Source organism: Apteryx rowi, unplaced genomic scaffold, assembly GCF_003343035.1.
Source record: "Apteryx rowi isolate R43461 unplaced genomic scaffold, aptRow1 scaffold_780, whole genome shotgun sequence".
Lineage (NCBI taxonomy): Eukaryota > Metazoa > Chordata > Aves > Apterygiformes > Apterygidae > Apteryx > Apteryx rowi.
This window is the reverse complement of record NW_020451072.1, coordinates 276,936-300,352: the sequence shown is the minus strand read 5'-3', so window position 1 is coordinate 300,352 and position 23,417 is coordinate 276,936. Positions and strand designations below refer to the sequence as shown.

General features: G+C 38.7%; 1 protein-coding gene across 6 annotated transcripts in view; it reads left to right on the top strand.

Annotated features, from left to right (window-relative positions):
- The window catches only part of CAST (calpastatin), a 68,920-nt gene that overhangs the window by 16,629 nt on the left and 28,874 nt on the right, over positions 1-23,417 (top strand). For 4 of the 6 annotated variants that reach the window (XM_026088700.1, XM_026088702.1, XM_026088699.1 and 1 more), the window contains exons 3-4: positions 2,007-2,078; positions 19,778-19,837. In XM_026088700.1, coding sequence (XP_025944485.1) covers positions 2,007-2,078; positions 19,778-19,837 — 132 coding nt within the window. Of the gene's footprint in view, positions 1-2,006; positions 2,079-8,405; positions 8,542-16,322; positions 16,464-19,777; positions 19,838-23,417 lie in introns of those variants that run through there. The other 2 variants (XM_026088703.1, XM_026088704.1) reach the window with 2 other exon arrangements.

Genomic DNA, 23,417 nt, shown 5'->3' with positions numbered 1-23,417 from the left:
GGAGATATTCAAAATGTGCCTGGATGCAATCCTGTGCAATGTGCTCTAGGTGACCCTGCTTGAGCAGGGGGGTTGGACTAGATGATCTCCAGAGGTCCCTTCCAACCTCAGTGATTCTGTGATTCTGTGATTTGTTTCCTCATATTGTTTAATTGATTTATATAATCAAGTTTATGCTCAGAACATGGTTTTATTTCACTCTAAATGTAGGTTGTTTACTGTTTCTAGTTTAGGCTGGAAAAAAAAGGCTTGTGCCTGAAATCTTGGCGTATGTTGGTTGGTGTCGTAAAAACTACTTCTGTAAGTTATGTTAAACATATTACATACCAAAAGTAAGTTTTGAACACCAGCTAAGTATTATTGACAACTCATGAACCAAAGGTTGTAATTTCAGCAGGCTGTGGCACAGGCATTGAGAACCATAATGGGAATATACTGAAGTCATACTCACAGTATTGGTTGTTCTTAAAATAGCTGTTCTTTTTGAGGATTTTTTCTTTTGAAAATAGAAAGGCTTATAAATAAACAACACTTAAATCTTGTGTTCTTTCAACAACTTAATAACTTATTTAAAAGTTGAGTGCGAGGGTTTGTGGGTAATACTCAGTAATGACTCTTTAATCCAATATATCAGAGATAAAATCCAAGATGTTCTGCATCTCAGTACTGTCTCTACAAAACTATAATACATTATGCTTCCTTTACCTGCCTTTAGGAACATTGTCACATAGAACTGGAAGACCACTGTTTTCTTAAAGGAATGGAAGAGGTGGATTATAATGGGGAAAAGGGAAAGCATCATTGCACTTAGGTTTTGCAGTATCATACAGTGTCTTATTTGGATGTCACTGTTCTCAGTGTGATCAATCTTAATTGTGAAATCTTTGAGGTAAATGTCCTACTTGATGCGTCAGAGTCTGTAATGTTGGGTCACACTTCTGTGATGTTAATCTTATGTACGTGGGAAGAGAATATGGTCCCCTGCACCAGGCTCTGACCAGAGTTTGACTCTGCAGAGGAGTTCTGCTTTAATCTTGAATGTGCAGCTCGCTTTATGTATGAGAGGTTCCCTCCTGTTTTTAAAGCTACATCAGAAGGAAAACACAAGGTGGCAATTACATTAATGAAAGACAGCCCTGAGACTACAGGTCTTCTGCAGTCTCTTTATGCTTGAAAATTGGTGCTTCTGAGTCTGAATACTAGTTTGCTTATTGGATCTCTGAATTATCATTCTGCAGACTTCCTTCCCTACTTGCAGAGAACCGTGGAAGTGTTCATTCGTAATCTTCCACTTACCAGAGAAAATGAATAGGTCTCATCCATCTGCTGCCTCCAAATATCTGATGCTTTTTGCTCTGTTTATTACTAATAGCTGATTTTTGTAGTTGTCTTTAGATCTGATTTCAACAGTCACTGAGTTGTTCCAGTGATACTTAGTGATACTTGCTAATAATGTAATTGCACTGGTACAGAACAGGAGGTTCAAAGGAAATGTGATGGTTTTGATTCAACTACAAGTGTATTTATTAAACCAGCAAAGCCATCGTTTTGCCCTGACTTTTTTATATTTACTTCCCTGCCTGATCTGTATTGTTACCTTCTGCCTTATCATTTAAATTATTTCTGTGCAGCAATAGTTTACCCATCGTATTTTCATTGATACTTTTTACTAAATTCTGACTCCTAAATTGTCACTACTTATATATGATTATTGTTGGTTTAACTGTTAATTAAAATGAGTCTGTCTGCTACAGGAAATAGTATAGATTTATATATACTCCTTAAAACAGTACAAAAGAATTCAGCACATTCTGGCTTTGGGAAGACTGTCTGAAATAAGTCTGTGTGAATTAAAGTTATATAGGAGAATTTATTTTTGGATGACTTGATCTTGCATAACATGTTCTAATGGACTCTTAAGAGAATTATTTTTTAATACAGAATTTTACTTGGCTTTTCTTCATCAAAATTTCTGACATTTGTTCTGTCATTTTTTTATTTTACAGAAGAAATCAGCAAGTGCTAGTGTCAGTCAGCCCTCCAAAACACAGACAAGTGGAGCACCTTCTACCATTAAGGTAATGCACAATTAAGAGAACAGTCTCTTTAAAAAAGTGAAGACCATATGATGTGACTTCAGCCCCTGCAATGGTATAGAAAGCAGCTGGTGTCTACCAGTGTTCAGCAGCACTAGGAGTGTTCTTCATGTSTTCCTAGAAACTGTAGTTAATTGAAATGAAAGAGGCATTCAGATAGGCAGTATTGCCTTTTTGGGGAAATAGGCTTTTGATAACACTTTTCCCTTTCTTGTGTTCTTTGGTAATCTCCTAATCGCTTAAAGAAAATTCCAGTCTCGTAAACAGCAGTGGCAAACTTAGTTTGACTTACAGGGCTATGGTTCTTTTTTCACCCTTGGGTATTGATATGTTTGGATCCTGTTTATTCAGCAGAACCTGATGAGATCAAAACAGCAATAACTTTCTTTGTCTGCTTACATAGCCCCTGGCTTAGTTCAGTCATTCAGGAAGTTAGTGTAAGAGACGTAAACAGGGCTCTCGTATTGTCATGCAGTTGATACTCCATGAAGAGAAGGAGGAATTACAGCTTTTAAGCAGGCTTAGATCTTGCAAGGCATTGAACTAAGGAGCTGAAAATACGTTTTCTTGTGGTGGCTACACATAAACTGATGGCTGTAGTTGGTGATCACCGTTTTGTGTATTTTCTGTACTTGGAGGTATCCCAGCATTTGAAGCACTTAAACTGCTTCCCTGAAAAACTTTTGCACCTCATAGATCTTAACAGCTGGAAGTGTTTCTGCTTTTGAATGGCATTTTTCACTTTCTTAATCAATTCTTTTGTAAAATAATACTCTTAAAGACACTTTTATGTTACCTAGGTTATTATTTTCCTTTCTACTCAGTGAAAAAGGACCCAAAGATATTAACTCTGTTGTCCCTTTCTTTCAGTGTTTTTGTCCATCACTAAACACATCCAAAAATTTTTGTTGCTTTTCTTTCTGTTCCCTTCGGTTTGTCAGTGCCTTTCTGATTTTAGTTAAGCTGGAAGCAGTAGTCCATGTGTAATTCCATGATAGCTATACAGAGAAGGACTCTCTCAAGTATGTTTCTGCATATTAGTCTCCTGCTGCATGATTCAGTGCAAGCTCACATGTAATTTGCTAACTAATATCTATGTCTTTAAGAGAATTAGTCTTTTTCCTATATGTTTTTTATTTCTATTATAAGCATATGTTTCACATTAAACGCCCAAGAAACATTTTTTAATGATGTTATTAAGGATAAGAATTGGAGGGCAGTATAATGGGAAAAAACATAAAGTAATGTAATTACCAGGAATTGCTTTATATGAGGTTATGAAAGCCTAGGCTATATATTTTCTCCAGTACTTGATGCTTCTCCAGTTTCTGTGACATTCCAAAATAATTAGCAGTGAAGATTATGTATTATAAATGTATTTACCTTATGCTGTCTAATATTGACTCTTAATCAATWGGTATTTTAAATTTAAACTTTTTACTTCCCACTTGGCCATGACTACGTTTCTTCAATTAGGCCGAACTTTCTTTTAATTATTTCTTTTAATTTGAACAGTCTCCTGTGATGCTATAGCATTATTTAAAATAGAATGAAATTCATAGATTTATTGCCCTGGTTTTGCAGTGTGTGTGTGTACACATGTGTGTGTGTACACGTGTGTGTGTATGAATGTGTGTGTCTCTCTCTCTCTCTCTTTCTGTATATATATACACCCTTTCAGTCACTCCTACTTTTCTTTAAGCCATTTGGCTAGCTGCGCTTTTTTCTGCTCTCTTTTTCTCCCTTTGATATTTCTGAAAGATATCTATTCAAAATAAAAATTTTACAGGGTTTTGAAAGGAAATATTTCTGTAAAAGGCAAGACAGCCTTTTCTCTTGTGTAGTAAAAATGAATCAAACGTTTCAATACAATCAAAAACATTCCAGCAGTTTTTAGATGGCATTGGGACTATTTCTTCATTTTTTCCCCACTATAACTTTCCTGTGTTCTGAGTGTGAAATCTCTTTGGACTTCTGACGTAGTTCGTTGGTCAGTAATACTTCCTATGAATGTACCTGATTCAAAATTCTAACTTCTTTGAAATCTGTGGATTTTGTTGCTGCTGTTGTTTTTTTAAGTTGCTTGGCCTAGTACTGTTCATTCTTTTAACCTACTTGTACTCTGTGGTGAAATTACTTACACTAAATTGAATAACCAGGGGTTTATTTGCCAACTTATGGTCTAACTCATCCTTCCTTCTGTTAGTACGTAATCATAAGTGATGATCTTTCTTCTGCTTGTGTTGTCTGTATTTCTGAGTTTAAAACCACAGAAACTTAGTGTGTGATGAATGCTTGTTATTGCTTAATGCCTGACTAATACCAGGTAGTTTAATTCTCCTGTGACTGTATGCTATAATGGAGAATACTCCTAAGAGCCAGCATTTATCCGCCTGGCTTCCTTTTTGTTTTACAGTGCATCCAAACTGCCATTCTTTGTGTCTTACGTTTCTCCCTGTTCTCTATTGTTCTACTCTTAAGTTCCTGGCATGGCAGCTGTTACTTGTGTGCTGCTTCTGCTCTGTTTCTTCTTGCGGGAATTTTATTTGGCTCTGTGTGTGTGTTAGAAAGAAGTGCTGCTTCTCTAGTCTGTTTTCTTTTACATCTGTACCACTTTTGTGTTCTTAATGTTAAGGGCATCTAGAGAGTTGAACAGGCAAACCTGAGGTACTCAGTTTCTGTAAAAAGGAAATCTAAATGAGTAATTTAAAGATATTTAATTGAAATAGATGTCCTGGCTTCTTTCTGATGCTCTTTGCTCTTTTTGTTTTAGAACAAACTATCGCAAGCCTTTCTTTTGTTTTTGATGTGAAGTTCTGGGGGACTATTATTTTGTATCAGGGTATCTTCAGGGGGCATCTGTCCTATACAGTAGCCAGTCAGATAAATGAAGTGAAAAATTAAGATTCAAGTAATGTTAGGGTCATTAGGAATATTTGCTGGTTTCTGATGAGCAGCCTTTGCCATGTCTTCATTAACTACCAAGGTGTGCAAAGGAGGAGGTCATTGCTACCCTTATTAAGAGGTAGCAATGAAGGGGGAAGACTGAACTAATCCCCCCCATGTTCAGAAGCACCTTACTAGTACCAGTGTATTTCTCTAACAATCTTCTAAATTGCTTTTGCCAGTTTAATAGCCAACAGAAACAAAAAAGCCAATTTCTAGGTCAGTGTTCAATCATAACTGTAAGTGGAAGGCACTAACATATGAGCACGGTTAGATCCAGCTATCTTTCTTGGATCTTTGTGTTCTTCTATGGTAATTATATTGATATAGAATGAAGTTTTACTGCTTTTTATGTAACAGATTTTTGGCATTGCTCTTAACGAACAAAATTTCTTTTTGTTGCTGGCCACTATAGCTTAGTGAAGTGAGCATCTTTGTCCATAATATTTTCATGGATAAATTTATTGAAGGAGTACTGGGAGAATTCAACAAGAGTAGAAATTCTGTAGGAATTATTTTTATTTTAAGACTTCACTAGTCTTGAGTATTTTCTGAGGAAGATCCTTGATCTTAAATCTTCAAGAAGCTTAAGGCTACTTACTTCCAGATGTCATCCAAATTAACACTGTTTCTAAAGAGGGATTCAGCCTGCTCTCTTGCTATGCATTAGACAGTAAAACAAGAAAAAGGGGAAGAGTAATTACTAAATGTCTTTGAACAAAGTTACTAATATTTCCGCAACAGACTGCTAAGTCTGTCACAAGTTTAAATATCAAGATTGTTATTAAAAGTGGTTCCTACTGACAGTATAGTTGTTGGGATTTTTTCTTTGCTACATTCCTGTCGCGTGAAAGGGAGGGACGGAAGGCCCTTCCTTATCTTTATAATTTACGTTTGCCTGCCAGAGCCCCCCTGTTTGAGGACTTTCCCTGGGTCAGTTTCGCAAAGTAAAAAGAATCTTTGTAATTTACCTTTGCCTGCCAGAGCCCCCCCTGTTTGAGGGCTTTCCCTGAGACAGTTTCGCAAAGTAAAAAAAAGAATAAGGTTTTATTAAAGCGACAGATACAACAGGTTCGGAATTGCCGTTGATAAATGCACTTGCTGCTACAAATKTTCTTTCTATGAGCTCAAACTAACAATTAAGYGCTTTCAATAATAATATATTTTCCCGGGTAACGTCCAACGTTTGTCGGAGGCGCAAGTCTTACCAAAGAGGCGTCCCTGTTTGGGGGAGGGGAGAAGGAGGCTCGCTCRTCAGCAATCTCCGGTGAACAGGTCGGCGGTTCAGTTTTCTTCCCTTCCAAAAACTTTAGTGAGCTATCCTCTGTTTTATAGTTGCTGAAGGTGGGATGTGGAAGCGCGGCAGACATACTTCRTTGGCCAGATTGCCATTTGCGCGGTTGTTGGGGGTATGCCCCCCTTATKTACATATCGTTATGCAGCAAAGGGCGTGATTTTTAATATGGTAAGCAGGGATAATGAGGCTGGGGGTACTATAGGTCAACAGTTAGTCTGTGAGCAGCAATTATTTTTTTGGGATGCAACCCTTTGTGGTCAGGGGAGGACTGTGATACCTCCATATCGCTCCCTCCTCCACCGTGCAGCTGGAACAAACTGTCTGGCCTTCACCAGCTAGTTCATTACTCATGTTGCAAAAGGGTGATGTGCTTTGGCTGCCACGTACTGTTTTTCCCGTGTGCCCCCTTATCTTTCTCCCTGAATTCTCTCTTGTTCCCACAATTCCCTACTTAACTGTCACAAAATTTTTATTTTTGTGATCTTTGTACAGACATATTATTGTGAAAGAAGGCATTTCGGAATAGAAAACATCTGCAGTCATGGAGTTGAATTGGAATGTCAGCAGAAATGCATAAATTTATTGCTATCTTTGATCAGTAAAATTGTTAACAAGGTTGGAATGGTTGTCTCTCAGTTTTGCAGTTATTCTGAAAAAGATTTTAGTGGGCCATCCCAGAACCTTCCTTTCAGGTACCCCGTAGACTGGGTCAACATCATGACACAAAGATTCTTAATGTATAGGTGCTTTGTGGCAAGACTGTGGCAAATCATGGGGCTGTTTCCTGTGAGTTGCCCTCCCAGCTGTTGCCAGCAGGTAACCTTGTACTTGGAAAAAACCTGGAATTGTGTCAGCTACATGGAGCCTCTGAGAGCTGTGGAGGTTCATGCTGGTTTTGTTGGGAGCTGAGGCGTGTGGACCAGACGCTGGAAGTTGGAAGCCGTAGGAATGCAGAAGCTTCCTTCTGCATGGGACAGCAGCCGTTGTGTAAAGCTACGGGATGTCGCTTCAGTCACCGGAGAGACAATCTGCACTTTTGAAAAGCAGGGCTGTAAAACAAGCCTCTGCTCAGGAGGCTGTTGGAAAAGCTGAAAATTGTAATGGTTTTAAATCAAAGTAGTATAGTCATTTAACAAAAAAACCTGTAATTTGCTAAGGAAGACAGGGTGTTTTCCTCATCAGTCTGTGTCATATCTTTGGGTGTTCTCCGTCCCTACTTCCTTTCTCTGATTGAGCTTTGTTTTCTTTCCCCTTGAGATAGAGGGGATAGAGACTGATATGAAAAAAAAATAATTGAAGTGTTTACTAGGGGGTATTTTTTTCCTTAAAAAAAAATATAAAAAATATATTGTATAAAAAATAAAAGAGCGGGTCACTATTGGTATTTCAAGAAGCTTCCAATTGCACCTTTTAACTTCTAAGTTAATATAAAATATTTGGATTTGTTATGCTTAAAAATAGCGGTCCTAATCAGTCAAATTCCAGTAGCCTTAATGGGTCCAGCTATATCAATTCCTTTTGATTAATAACACTTGGTTGCTTTGGATGTTTGGACAATCAGTTAGAAGGTAGGGGGTTGTCCGTAAACTTCTAACAAAAATATTAATCTTGTTTACGGGAAACTAGCAGATTTCTTCCCTCAGTATCAGCACTGTTAACTCAAGAGGTGGAAAATGGATACTGCTCTTTGAAAGCTAAAAGTAGCTTTCTTGAGTTGTCCCATTGTGATAGGTGTTTTATCTGTGATTTTTTGCTATGTGCCTTCACGCTGTCAGCTTGGTAACAGCAGTGCTGAATGGGGGAATTTGAAGAAGCCACATTCAGAAGTTATATGAGAAGCTGAAGATGAGTTTTGTTCATTTGCACTTAAGGTAGCACGTGGAATACAAAGAAGCGTGCAGCRTAGAGGGCAGCGGGTCCCGCGCCCGCTTCTGAATCAGCGGTTTTAGCTGGGCCCTCCCGACCAGACCTGCTTGCTCGACCTGCCCTCCTGCAGAGGCAGAGAGCAGCGGGCCGTGGCGGAAGTGCAGTGGCTGTGACTCCCGCTGGAGCTGCGCGCTGCTGGGCACCGCTCTGTCATCACGCACGAAAGGGGTTGGCCAGCACGTCGTGCAAACCGAAACCGTAGGCTGTTCAGACACAAAAATGAAAAACAGCCTATCGTAACAGTCTTGCTGGAAGCCTAAAATTCAGCTGTACCGAGTAAGTTAGCTATTCTTCCTGTCTTTTCTTTCATATGGCCTCTGCTTTAGGCTAACTTATGTTCTTGTTTTAATTCRCTCTCCTTTTTTTCCTCTCTCCTGGGAGTTCTGTGGGCTGAAATAACACTAGCTGCTGACTTCCGAGGCTTCTGATGTGATCCTTTTATCTGGAGACTTGAAGCACTCCAGCTAGCTGAGTGTAGTGAATTGCTTTTAAAATTATTTTAACATGTTGGGAGCAGTCTCTTCAGGTACTAACTGTGCAAGTATTTATCATGTCCGGTATGTATGCTTTTCCAAATATGTTTTGTAGGTTACACAACAAGTGGTTTATGAGACATAAGCAGAGTCTTGAAGGGGAGACAGGCAAGGGGGAAGAGCAGACTATTTAAGTAGTGTCCTAGTTGTTCTGGATTTACGTTCGGTTTTCTTTGTGCATTTCTAATAGCCTAAACTGTCTTCATCTCAAAAAGCCATATCATTTTTTGACATACAAATGCAGAGCTTGGTATGCCTGTGGCACACAGAATATTGCATAGTCAAGGTGTTTTTATCTGTAAGAACCAGCTTCTCAGTAGAAGCATGTTTAGGTACTGATACCCATTTTAACAAGAAGAGTTTGTTATATTTGATACCGAAAAGATGCAGAGGTATCAGATGCATGCAATCACATGGAACAAAATCATACATTTCATACATTCCATTAAAATGGCTATTATTTTTGTTTCTATAGTACTAGAAATTAGATAGCTAGGTAGTACTAGATATTAGATAGCTAGGTGTTGCTTAGGTTATGCCAGTATGTAATTATAGTTACTGTAAAATAAAACCACTGCTCCATAATCCCAGGTGTTTTCAATTTGGTCCAAAAACAAACTGAGAAGACAAGATTTGTTCCGTGTGAGATGTGACAGTATCAGTATCATCCCTGCTTCTCCTTTTTCCCTTTGGTGAAAGCGATAACTGTAGATTAAATAACAATAGTTCGTGAACTTCGCAGAGACCTCTACTGGGTTCGTGATTTGTGATCTTTTTTGGTCCCTAATTTTCCCACTGTTGTATTTGTTCAGTATCTTTTAACTGACATAAAACATATGGATAATTATTTCTTCTAGATAAGAGATTTCCTTTTCTAGACTGAAATATTTATTATTGTCAGCCCCTTGTGTAGAATGATGCTTTTTCCTTTTTTCTTACAGAAGCAATTGATTATGCAGGGTATGTAGAACTAGGAGAAAACTCCTGTCCTGACCTTAGAGTTTCAGTGCCTCGTCTTGCCTCTGAGTCTCCAGGCCTGTTTTTGTCACAGCGCTAGTTCTGTAACTGTGAACATTAAATGGACACTCCCAGTTTGAAATCTAGGTAAAGCTGTGTTGCATTAAAGGTAATGGCTCCGGGAGGACTGGGGTTGGGGTGGAGGAGAGACTGAGAAACAAACCTCTGTCCTCACAAGGTAAAGGAGCCACCTTTCTCTTTCAGTGAGGTAGTGCTCACTGTGGTGATCCTGATCATTCCTGCTCTTGCTGCTTTCCTGCGCTGGAGAAAAACGGACTCACAGAGGCCTGGGACTTCCTGCAGCCTTTCTACTGCAAAAGGCAAAAACAAGTATGAAGGCAGAGAGGTCCTTGGTCTTGTGAATTCCTCATGGTCTCTGTAAGGCTCAGAGACTTGACTGCTTCTGGAAGAAACAGTCTGCATGCCTGCCTGCCTTTGTGCCTTGCTTAGTAGAAGTACGCCTGAACTTAACTATAAACCTGCAATTTTTGGTCTTCAGGAAGAGACCCCTCTGAGGCCTGACAAGGCCTCGTGAAGATGGCGGTTTTATATGTTTGATTGAACGACAGTGTGCTTGTTCCTCCAGAGCATGCTGAGGGCTCTGCTGAAGCAAGTTTGAGAGGTCCGAGTTAAGAGCTGGTGCAGAAATATGAAATGCCTCAATCCAGCTGTTTTTAAGTGGCAGTAGTAAAACAATATATATATATTTTTTTTTCTCAAACAATTTGGGCATGTTTTAAAAAAAAAACTACATGAAGGTTATATAGGAGAGATGATATTTTAAAAACAAAGTTCTATTAAGATGACTTGATATGGGGATTATTGTTTGTCCTCCTATCTTATTTTCCACTCAACTGGTTAACAAATGCCATTGTGTGACAGTGGGTATATCAGTTCATACTGCTTTACTAATAATTTCCTTTTGCTTCTACACACTAAAAATCCAATCTCTGATTCAGAGTATCTTTCACTAGTTCTTGTGACCACTAGCTGGCCATTATGAATATTGCCTATTTAGATTATTGTAATAAAAAATAATCAAGCTCATTAACCTCAGAAATCTTTGGTTTATGATAAAGTTCTCTTTTACATGACACTTTTGTCTTTTTAAACTTCTCCTTCAAGAATGTTGGTTCCTTTTGTAATTTACCCTTTATATTGCAGCTCTCTTGGAGCAGAGCTTTTCATGCTCTTCCTCAGTAATACTCCAGAGCAAGTGACACAAATGCTACCTGAATTCAGCAGCTCTATGTGGCATGTGGCTGGCACCTAACAGCTTGTTTTCCTGGTGTTTCCTTATCGGCTTGCAGTTTGCTGCTGCAGATAGCTTTGGAACATTCTGGTGCTTAAAACAAAACAGAAACGAAAGCTGTTAACTGTAGTAGTTACAGCTAGATATTAACTGTTTCTGCAGGACATTTCTGCACAGTAAAATGTAGAGGTGAGAAGAGCATTTTTGAGCTGCCTGTGGAAAGGAGCGCTCTGCTGCAGTACCCAGTACGTACGTTACTGCAACGCTCCATTGTGCAGAGTGGAAAACTGAGAAGAGCAATGATAATATTGACATGCTGCTTCAAGTATTTGAATGTGACTGAATGGAAATAAAATTCCAGTATATGCCAACCTGTAGAAGTTCTAGCAATAAAACAGGATTTTTCCAAAAAGACATAAAACCAAAGAGCATATTTTAAGAAGAAATAAGAATGGGGAGTTTAAAACAAATTATTCATGTGAAAACTCTTTTCATGTCACTTCCGTATCCCCAGTGAGGCGTTTTACCTGATGCTCAAGAACTGTGGCTTATCCGAGTAATTCTTTATGCCTAGCCAAGGGAACTTTGATGCAAGGTAGCCCATACTGCGATCAGATGGGCCTGCTGAGGTCACTGTTCATAAAATATACAAGGAAAAAGGACATTTCTGACAGTGGAAAATAAGTTTGAAAATAAAATGCTTTTACTTGACTGAAGCTATGAGTCTTAAAAACTTCCAGTGAAACAAAGTCTGAATTTGATGATGGAGAGGTACAGTCTGGATCCAAAAGTAGAGCTTTGTTTCAGTCTTTGCTTTTAACTACATGTAACGGAAACAGTGTATAGCCTACTAAAGATRCTAAAGAGGTGGTCTGTTGGCATGCATAAGGAATGTGAAGGCAGCATGTGAACTCTAATATCCTTTCTGTGTTAGGAACATGCTGGCTTTCTTTCCAGATCACTTGTAATCACAAAACCACCTCAAATAGAAGTCATCCTTGTATAGGAAAGGTTATAGAGCAGAAGCCATGAAAAATACTTAAGTGTAAATAATTTCTTCTGCTCGCAGATCAAACTGAACCATCTATTTGTGTGCATGTTGAGGCTCTCTGTGCTTAGATAGCATACATATTCTAGCAAACTCCATTCCTCTACTTCTCCCAAAACAAATGAACAACCAAACAAACAACAAMAAAAAAACCCTTTAGACACAGTAGGATATACTAACAAATGAGCAGACAGAATTTCTTCCCATCCTCTGTGGGATAGTTGTAAGTTTTTCTGCATATCAGTAATTTTCAGAATGTAAGTAATCATAAACTGAGGTATAGAAAGTTTAAGAAGAGAAGAGGCAAATGGTACAAAAATGAGTTAAATCAATTGTTGCTCACCCACCTTGGAGTGTTCTTTATTTAAGCATAAAGCTGTTTCAGAATCTCAACAGTGACTTTAAGATAAGAAAACCCTACTGGTTTTAAGCTTTAGACTTGACATAGGTTGCTGAAATACAGAGATTTTAAAACGGACATCTAACCTAAAGGTGTTTTGGTTGATATTAGCTTCTAGGTAGACAAAGCCTTTGTTACTCACTGTGGTAAGTTTGATCTTAATCACACTTGGTGCTTGATAACATGTCATACAGCATCAGCAAATTCAAATGCAAGTAGGTTATCTTAAAAAACACTGTTTAAATTGAACTGTTACTTTAAATTTGAACAGTATGGTGTATCAGCTTTAATTGATAGTACAGGATTTAGGGGTTACGTATTGCCAAGCTTCTTTTGTCTGCTAAAACAGCATAAATTTTATTTTAGTAATCAAAACAGAAGAAAACAAGAGGTATGAACCCATGTTATGAAGCTTCTCTGTCTTGATGGGATCTTCAGTAAATTTAGAAACACTTAATACTGTAAAAAAAGTGCTTTATGAACAAATTGGCTCTTCCATTTCTTGGTTCAAGCCAGTCTCTTTAAAAATCTGTTAATATGCTTTTCTTTCATGAGGAAATGTATTTGTTCATTTCCTTCATGCTCTTTTAGCATTTCTAAATGATGGTTGATCTTACTGCTGTGTATAGATTAATATCTGTTGCAAATATTTATTCATGAGAAAAGTGCAGAAGAATGAAATTTCATGGTTAGTCTTTTTCACAAGAGTAACCTGGATCATCCTTTAAATTGAGGTTTGCAAAAAGGCTTGGTCTGATGTTACCAGTGCTGGTCTTTGTCTTTCTGATTTATTATGTTTGACTTTCAGGTTCAGAAAAAAGGCAACAACATAAACCTACCGTTTGTTTTTAATACTAGTGTCATTCAGGAGGACAGTTTCAATGGAGTTTGAAGGTGTCAGGCAGAGCATGTACTTCCAGAGCTCTCCAAAGAGCCCACTTAAGACTGGAATGTGCTGACGAGGCTTTCCTGATGTTCAGTTTCATGCAGGGGTCTCCACCCGCATTTTTGTTGCGTACCAGTCCATCCCTGGACAGCCAGTGCCTTTGTTCTCTCAACTTGTAAGAGTCTCCATGCACCCTCAGTTCGATACCTAGTGAAGTTACTTGTTGAGGTTTGTTTACTCCTCTGCAGAGCGTTATATATATGTTTTATATATATATAATGCTCTGCAGAATATTAATAATTAATGCATTCTAGTTGTACTTCAGTTTATTCTTCATATTTGCTCTGAACTGTGAACCTGCATTTCAAAAGAGCAAATGTATTTTTGACTTTATTAGTTTCTAAGGGGGACTCTTATTTCGGAAATTATTTTTCTTATCTTTGTCAAGCTGTGGAATGTTAAACTATCCGTGGATAAGAGTTTCTACAGATTTTTAAATTGTATTCACATCCATGGAGTTTATGGATTTCAAAAGCACAGGAAGCATCTCTAGAGGGTTTTTTTTTGTTTTTTTTTTAAGGTATGAATATTTAAAACTAAATATGTATTGAAAAATTCAGCTGCAAACGCATGAATTCAACAAGCTGCCTATTTAAATAAATCTTAATTTTTGAATACTAAAATCTTGGAGGTTTTGTTGGTGGTGGTTTTAATGGCATTGGGCACAAAGGCAGGGGCTTTGCTGAGTCAGGGCTGGAATGAGCTTAGTGGTATCAAAGTAACAAAATTTAGTATAGGATTTTATACTGAATTAGCATTTAGCTACTGAAAAACTAACTGTCCATTAAGGTTTTTTCAGTGTGTGTTTTTTGGCTTTTACTTTTTTTTTTTTTTTTTTTAATTTATCCACTCAGCAATTGGCATGGGCAATAGGCTTTGTTTATAACATGCAATGTGTGTGAATTCAAACAACGATAATAGCCTTCAAAAATAAAATAGGCACACCCATAGTCACATGTGATAGTTAGACATTAGAACTTGTAACATAAATTGTTTAGAAAAGGAATCATGCTAATTATTTCTACACAGAAACTCCTCACAAAAAGACAGTATAGTGGTATATATTAAAAGAATGTTTTAGGTAAGCATACCAGTGACCGCAGGTACAAACTGGATTCTTATGTCCTGCTACTCCATATTTTAAGTTTTTAATATAAACCTCTGCAAAATTAGCTGACAGCCTGAGATCTCCAAAAGAAATATTGTTCTCTCAGTTGATCAATTTTTTTTCTCCTGTTAAAAGTCACTGTTTTTCCTCATGACCTAATAGCTGACCATTCATGTATAACAACAAGAGGTAGTTTCTGTGGTACTTTTTCCCGTTTTAAATCTCTGCATGCTTTAGTTTGCCACTGTGTGTATGTATGCACACGGACCCGCGTGCATGKGCACATGCTTGCTTGTGCAAATATGCGCATACATAGATTTTGGCTCAAATTGTGTTTTGCAACTCCACTTGCCATAATGGAAAATGGATGGAATTGTGTTTATGTGACTCATCATAATATTGATTTGGGGGGGGGGCATGAATTCATTTTGAAAATTGTATATTGCTTTGCTCACAATGTTATGAAATACATCAGTCCTCTGCTATTCTTGGCCCTCTTTCTGTTAAAAAGGCTTCTATAGGACTCATAGAGGTAAGAGTTGCATAGCTATTAAAATATACCATTAAAGCAACTGAAAGATTTAACCCATAACGGCTCTAAAGGTATTTCACTTAAGCAAATTAACCCATTATTTTTTCCCAACAGTACTCCCAAGAGCATTTGTTGCCCGCATCTAACAATCACTGTTAATCAAGGGTTAGTAACAGAACAATTAATGTTAAGAAGTAGCCATTTTTAGTCTCACATAGCAGTAAAGTAAATTTTGCCTTGAGGTACACAGCCATAATTGAAGTAACCAAAGTCAGCTGGATGTACACATGTAAATTGGAACAAAATTATGCTTTGGTGTTTTATTGTGGAAGGTGATTTTTTTTTTCTTCCTTCTGTCCGTCATATACTCAGTAAGTTAGTAATACTGAAATGATAAAATTGTCTTAACACTAAGCCTGAGAAGTAGTCGCAACTTGTATATCAAAGGTGTGCAAGCCCAAAAGAGTAATCAAGTGGCCACTGAGCCTGCTGTCCCAGAGCGAGCATAGCTGGATCACTGAGTAAATGCTTGTCTAACCTGTTTCAAAAGCTTCCAGTGCTGTAAATGCTGCAGTTCCTCCAGGTAGCCACTTCCACAGAGAGACTAGTCTTGTAGGGAAATAAGTCTTTGTGATGTGGCTTCAAATATTCTTTGCTACAGAGTAAGCCAGTTTCCCTCGTTTTCCACTTTTCTTGGCTCCCTGACCAGAGAGGACAGGACATCAGGTGCCATCCTCCTTTTCCTGTAACTAGCCAATTCCAGTCTCTTACACCTGGCTTTTCTTCATAAATTGTCTTTTTCTAAACCTCTCTTCAGGTTTTTCTTTTCTCATCTTTGTCGAAGTGTGATGGCCAAAACTGGATACAGCTGTATGTAGCACTTGTCCTAGAGAGGATCAAACCAAAAAATGGAAAATTTTTCCTGTATTTTATGTTTATCACTCATGGTAACAAGTCTTATCTTGGGTACTGTTTGTTTGTTGGCAGTAGTATCTCACCTTGTGGCCTTGTAACCTTCAGTACTTTTCTTAGTATTGCTGCCAGCCTCGCTTCTCTATGTTTGTTTGGGGGGGCTTTTTGTTGTTGTGTTTGATCTCTTCAACCTTAGTAGTAGCACTTTGCTCCTCAGTTTATCGTTTTCAAGTTGGATCCTTTCGTGCCCTTTCTGGGGTGTTTCTGCGGGTCGCTTGCTGTCGGTATGTTCCCAGGTGTCGTGCAATGGAGTCTTCCTCCTCGCGCAGCCGCTTGCAGAGCAGCTCCCCAGCAGCTGCCTCTTCGCGCGGCCGGGAGCTCCTGGCTGACCCCCTCAGCTGCGTGGTGTCCGCCAGCATCGGCACCTCCATCTGGGCAGGACCCACGTAGGTGAGGGCATGGGAAGAACAAGCCTCAGTGCTAATGATGTTCGTTTTTCCATCCGTTGCAGGTTCTGCCCTCTGGGGTATCTGCAAAAGCACAAGAAAAACATGGCTTTTTCTGCTAGAGCACTTAGGTGATTTTCCTCTCTCTGTCCTACCACTTCAAGGGCAAATCGAACTCCCATCATTCCTGCTTTCTATTTGAAAATTTAACCTTTTTTGACAGGGCTTGTTTGGCCCAAGCAGTGGCAGGGGTTTACCATCCCTTCATAGGAACAGGGTGTGCCTCCCTATCTTAAAGTCTCCCTCCAACTTCCGGTGAGCCATGTGTCAGGCAGTAGTTATGCTAGTTACTAGGCAACACTGTAATATTTACCTCCAAGCCTGACATGCATTCATATGTTGCATCGGGAGGCGAGGCTTCATCTATGCAGACTGTCGGACTGCAGCAAGTAGAGTACGCGGGGCTTTTTTTGGCAGCTGCATATTGCTGGCTAACTCTCACAACCCCCCGAGGATGAACACCAAAACAACCCACAGTAAAAGGAATTCGTCCAAAAGTGGCCTTACAAGAAAGTCGGATTGTTTTTATTGGCTGCGTGATAGTAACCAAACAAATATTTAGATGTCTGCAGCTTGTTGTGTTGCCACCCCGTGAGGTGGAGTGCGAAAGGACTGGGAGGGACAAGGACCCTCCTTCCTCCTTGTAGGGCTCTGTCATGGGGCGGTCTGGACAGCTAGAGACCCTGAATGTTGGGTAATTTGGGCAAAAATGCTCTGCAGTGAAACTAAGATGTACTCTGCCTCTGAGGGAGCCAGAAGATGAAGGTAGTGCTGTGCCACCTTCTCTATATATGAAGATCAGCTGCAGTAGGAAGTGCCCTGTGCCCTCCCAGTCTCTCCCTTCTGAGTCCCCAGCAAAAGATAAATTTTTTTTTTTTTTTCCTCTCTGTCAGCCCTAAGTGTTTGCAGGGGAGGATGGCTTGACATTTCTTCATAGTAGTTGATCAGCAGCCATTTATTTGACTGTCACTATCCTCAAACTTTTCTTATTCCTCCATGAGCATTTAAACTTCTCATATGTCTCCTCATTACTACTAGCTTGTAAGTATTTCAGCTGGATAGCACAGAGAGAAGTAGAGGCTGTTTGTTTGTTTGTTTGTTGTTGTTGTTTTGGGGGGTTTTTTGAGAGAGAGATTTTAGCTAAGATACAGGGCTGTAAAGCTTCGCCTGAGACAGACCTCCTTAAACGAGATTGCCTTCTGCGAAGCAATGTTACAGCAACCATGATGGTAACACTGTCGCAGTCGGATAGTGCTGTGGGAGAGGATCTTCGGAGGTTGTCGCGGTGCGGTTGTAGTGAAATGTTGCAAAGAATTTTTCAGCAGTTTGTAAGAAAAAGGTTTGGTGGGAGGTTTTGAAGGGGAGGGAGGGAGAAGTGCTCAGATAAATTATAAATAATTCATGCTATGCAATATAGAGTGATATATCTTTATTAAATGAATAGTTATTAGGATGATTAATGTGAAGAGGTGTAGAACAGATACTTGTTAGTCATCTAGAAGGAATTCAGATTAATTTAATAGAAAATTAAGAAAAGGAAAGGAAAGTCTGTTACTATGCAGAATAGGAAAAATATGACCTTTTTGCCTACAGATTACCTGGTAGTGATGGTTGAAGTATATAAAAAGGTTGTTAAAAATATTTGTTCCTTGTCTTGATGTAGGAGGCTTTATACATTCTTATGTGATTTTCCTCTCCACCCCTCCAAAATTTGTCATCTATTATAATCAATCTGTATGTATACATGGAAGCAGAAATTATTTGCTTAAAATAGTATGGCAATTGTAGAGTATCTCCAGTATATGTTTAGTCGTTAAACCTCTTACAGAGATGTGCAAAATATCAGAAAAGGCTTTGTGTGCCACTCTTGCATGTGAAAATTAACCATTTAGCATAGTTCCTCTATTATTGTTAGTCATGTTAATGAAAGGACTGGTGTTGGCAGTTCGACTGGAAGTCCCCATAGCTATGTTCCACACACACCTCCAACACACATACCCACAAGTGACGTCTTAGCTTCCTTAGATTTGTACATAGCCAGTTGCACTGTGTGAGTTTTTCTCACAGCACAGAAGGTTGGGAAGTTGTGTAAGAGCATAGAAAAAATGTAACTGCAAAACCATGAAAAATTGGCAGAAGGACCTAAAGACAGATGTACTAACTAAAACTGCTGGTATTTCTGTCCTTGGGTTTTGGGATTTGCGCAGAATGAGAAGTTACCATCATCATAGTGTACCTTTTAAATTCTCTCTAAGTTTTGTCTTATTTTTGAGAAATGTTTGTACTATGAAAAGTTTTGACAGTGCTGGGTGGATCTATTTAAAAATGGCCAATTATCTTGAAAGTTTTATTTCATGTTTAAAAGGAGAAAATTTTCCTCATGGAAGTAAGAAGTCACCCCTGGTATGGAATAGTAATATTGCTTCTGAGTTCATTCAGACAATATGTATTTTAATAGAGCAAGTGGCTTGAGTAAAGATCTGAGGAAAAAATCTAGAAAGAATTTGTGGTATTCATTTGAATGTAAACTGTGAGCACGTTGCTGTGGTTGAGATGGCAAATACAGCTGTTGGGATGGCTAGGCAGACAAACATTAAGTGGGACTAAAGAGGTGGTATTGTATCTGTATAAAGTATTGAGACAATTAGAACGTTCATTTCTGGGATGAGAAAGATGMATTCAGAAACATCTGCTGTTCTCAGTGAGAGTAACATCACTGAAGCTAGGAAAAGAGACTGTAGTTTGCTGCTTCTGTGCAAGGGTTGCATGACACGCTGAAACGCTTTTTGACTTGTGTTACATAGTGATTAAGTATTCCTTCTCATCTCAACATTTTTGATTCTGCTAATTTAGTATTCAATATTTTGTGTGACAAACTAGTAAATCCAAGAATCCAGTTTCTTTAAAAAGAAAGTTGAAATGTGCAAGAATCTTGCTCAGAAAGTATGGGTACTTCATAGAAGAGCAGGATTTATGATTGTTTCAATACTTGATATGAAATTTGCTTTCAGTTCATGTCAGAGAAGAGAATGCTGTAATGAGATATATAGGGATCATGCTGTAGAATACCTATGTAAATGTATTGTAGAAATAMAGGCAAGGCAGAAGATCTAAAATGGTAACTCTTATTTTTCAGTAATAAATCATTCTTTATTTTTAGTTGGGTATCTAATGAATCCAGGTTGCTTATGCTTGTTTAATATAAATTACATGTAATAAAGGTGAAATTTAACTCGTCTTTTCCTTTTTATTCCTCAGAAACAGTCCCCCTCTGCTGATGCATCAAAACCACATATTATGGAGCCATCTGAAACAAAGGTATGATTTCCTAAGAAACTCATTTTTCAATTAAGCACAAACATGTAAAGCAAGGGAATTTCTTTTTTTTAATACTGACTCACTTTTACTTTGCATATTTCTTGTCTGCAGCTTAATTTCTCCTTTGAAAAATACCTGAAAAAAATGTTACCAAGAATACTTGGAGAATTTTATGAAAACAATCCTGACTGTATTTTAATTCAGTCACACTTTGTGACATGTATATAACCCTCCTCCCAGTGTAATTACAGGGTTATTTGCATATTGATAATTTCATATATTTGAAGAATTCAGGGCAAGTTTCAGCTTTTAGTATATGTACAACCTCATCTTCTTAGTCATACGTCTGTGTCTGCCTGTCAGCTTCCTTTCCCTTGTCCTTTACGCTTGTTTTGTCTTGTTTAATGGCTATAACTTCTTCAGTGTAGAAGCTGTATCATCAATGCCTGTACTTCGTGTTAGAAAAGATTCGTAAACCTCGCTTATGCCCCTGTTGCCTGACACTATTATCCAAAGTAATGAGCAATGATTCTGTCCCTCCCATATTCTTTCATTTTCCATAACCATAATAGTGAAACCAATAAAATTACTGAATATCAGACTAGATCAGCAAGGACTTGTGCAGTGGTAAAGCTTAGGACTTGTTTGCACTTTGTGTATATATGATTAAAAAGTACCTATATAATTGTAGAGCAGTGGGGTCAGAAGGGGCCTCTGGAGGTCACTTGGTTCAGCCCCCAGTCTGTGCAGGAACAGCTCCGAAGTTATATCAGCCAGCTCGGGGCCTTGTCAGGCAAGCTTGGAGTATCTGTAAGCGTGCAGGTTGCACGGCCTCTCTTGGGTAGCCAGCTCTGATGTTTGATCACCTCTGTTATGAAGAATTTTTTGTTTGTTGTTGTCTTGTGTGGGGGAGCTCAAAGCTGGACATAATACTCCAGGCGTGGTCTCAGGAGTGCTGAATAGAGGGAAATAGTCACTTCCCTCAGCAGTGCCTTGGACTGTGCTTTTAATAATGAAGCCCAACATGCAATTAGCCCTCCTCTCCGCAAGGGCATGCTACTGACTCGTGTTCCACCTACTGTCCACGAGGACCTCCAGGTCCTCTTCTGCAGGGCTGCTTTCTATCCCATTAGCTCGCAGCCTGTGGTGTTATGTGGGTTCTTCAATCCCAGATGCAGTTGCCTTTTCGTCTTTGTTGAACTTTCACGTGGTTTCTGACAGTCCGTCTTTCCAGCCTGTTGAGATCTTTCTGAACAGCAGCCCTACCCTCTGGTATATCAGCTGCTTCCCCTTAGCTTAGTATTATCCACAGACTTGATGAGGAAGTGCACTTTCAGCCAGGTCGTTAATTGAGATGATAAGCAGTATCAGGACCACTTATTGACCGATGGGCAATGCCACTTGTTTAAAAAAAAAAAAAAAATTCTTGCTGAAACAGAGACTTTTTTTGTACAGATATACAGGTAAAGTTACTGCTTGCTTGTAGACTCTGAGCAAGCACTCACATGAATCTTTAGAACTTTTCTGAACAAAGAAGTCTTTATAAGACGTATCTGTTTCCTTTTTCAGCTCTCTCTTCTAAATACCACTATATTCTTGTTTGAGTATGTCTGCAAATTTTTTTTTTCAGAACTAATAGCTACAGAAGGCCAATGTATTTAATTTTTATAACCATTTTCCTCCACACACGCGCATGCGCGCACGCGCACACACACACACACACACACAATATGTAAGACTTACACTGCTAGCAGTGAGCTGGACAACAAACCTTTTCCTTTTGTGTATGATGACTGTTACTCATAAGTGAAGGTATCTGTCAGTCTCCAGTTTCAGATTCCTTTTATGTTTGTGAGCAAACTCATTTGTATCATGTTCATTCCTGATTATTGAATCCAGCCAGCTATCTAAAAATAGATATTGTCTTTTTCTTAGTTATGATTTGAAATAACCCTCAGAAGAATGTGGTAAATTTCTAATGAAATCATTAAAGCTGGTGTTTGCAAGATGAAACAGAGCTACAGCAGCAGAGGTGTAAACTTCAGTGCTGTAAGACTGGTAAACACCAACCCCTCTGAAACGCTGTCCTGCATTTGCAAGTGTATGACAAATTTTCTTTTAAAGGTGCTGTGTTATTAATGTCTTCCTTCTTCTTGGTTAAGCAGGTCTTCTGCATTTTGACAGTAGTCTTTGAAAAGAAATAAGGTTGCTGAGTGTTGGAGCTTTAATTTCTAATCCCAAATTTCTGGCAAGTGAACTACTAACTCCACAGCTTGCTGTGACCAAGTCTCATTTCTCTTTCTTAGAGTCTCTCTACTGTACCACTTTCCTTAAAGATCCTCTGGACCCCTTTTTAGCTCTCAGGTCTATACATAAATCCTTTGTCTCTCACGGTTTTATGCCACTGAAAAACCTGGGAGTTAGCGCAGCTGGGAGAGGAATGTGGAATTTATTGTTTTGTGGCAATGTCCAAAGGGTTAAGTGAGGTGGTCAGAGGTCTGGAGGCGAGGGCAGGAACCTGGTGGATTTTGCTGGAGGAATTGAGGGAGCAGGGTGCTAGTACTGCCATCGAGGAAAACATTTCCTATTGGGCTTTCTTCCTTTTGCTGGTGTAGATGTTTGTGCAACTGCACTGTTAACTGAATAAGAAAACTGATCTAGCTGAAAAAGATTTTTTTCTTTCCCAGGCTATTTGCCAGTTTCCTGGGTCAGTTTAACATGTGGCCTCACAGACAGTGGCACAGTGCAGGCGGGACCAGGTAGTAGAAGGGGACGTGGGACGTCTTATCTCTGTAGGAGCTCAGTGTACATTATAAACTGATGCTGTGTCTTCACACTATGACCGCTCACAATTGATTGTGTTTAAAGGATGACTAAATGTTGACTTTCAGTGCATAGCCTCATGCTGAAAATGTGAGAGCACTACTTTGATTTGTTCAGGAATAAATTTGTATTGTTAGATGTGAACATAATTATGTCTAGAAGTCTATCCAAGTAGAGGGGTGTGTGTGTGTGTGTGTGCATGCACAGGTGTGTATTCAGGGTCTTTTGCTTTAGTGTGGCCTTAACATCTTCAGGTGTGTTTAAATGTTTTGAATCAAAGTATTTTACATATGAGTCCATATATTCTGCAGCACTGTCAGAAATTTATAGTATGAGCAATTTGGTAGATTATTAAAAGCTACACAAGAATAACAAATAACACATAACCTACTCAATAAAATACACTAAGTAGTCAATAAAATAATACTTACAGTATATGAAAATAATGGCATGTAGTTGCTAATAAATGGTGTCTGATGCTGTAGGATGTTACACCATTAAAATGTTAACCACTTACCACTGGAGCCATTAGTCTTGAGCTAATAATCTTCCATTACAGTCTTTTGTCATGCTTCTTCACGTTGCCACCTTCTCTGTAAGCCCACCACAGTTTGGAAATAAATTATTGAAACCATATGTTTCTTGAGCCTCATTCTCTAACTTCTGTGGCATTTTTTGTGCCCTAGCTGCCAACTAAGGACATCTCATGTCTGATCGACTTTTTGCTTTACTTGGTATATAAATATATCCAACCTTT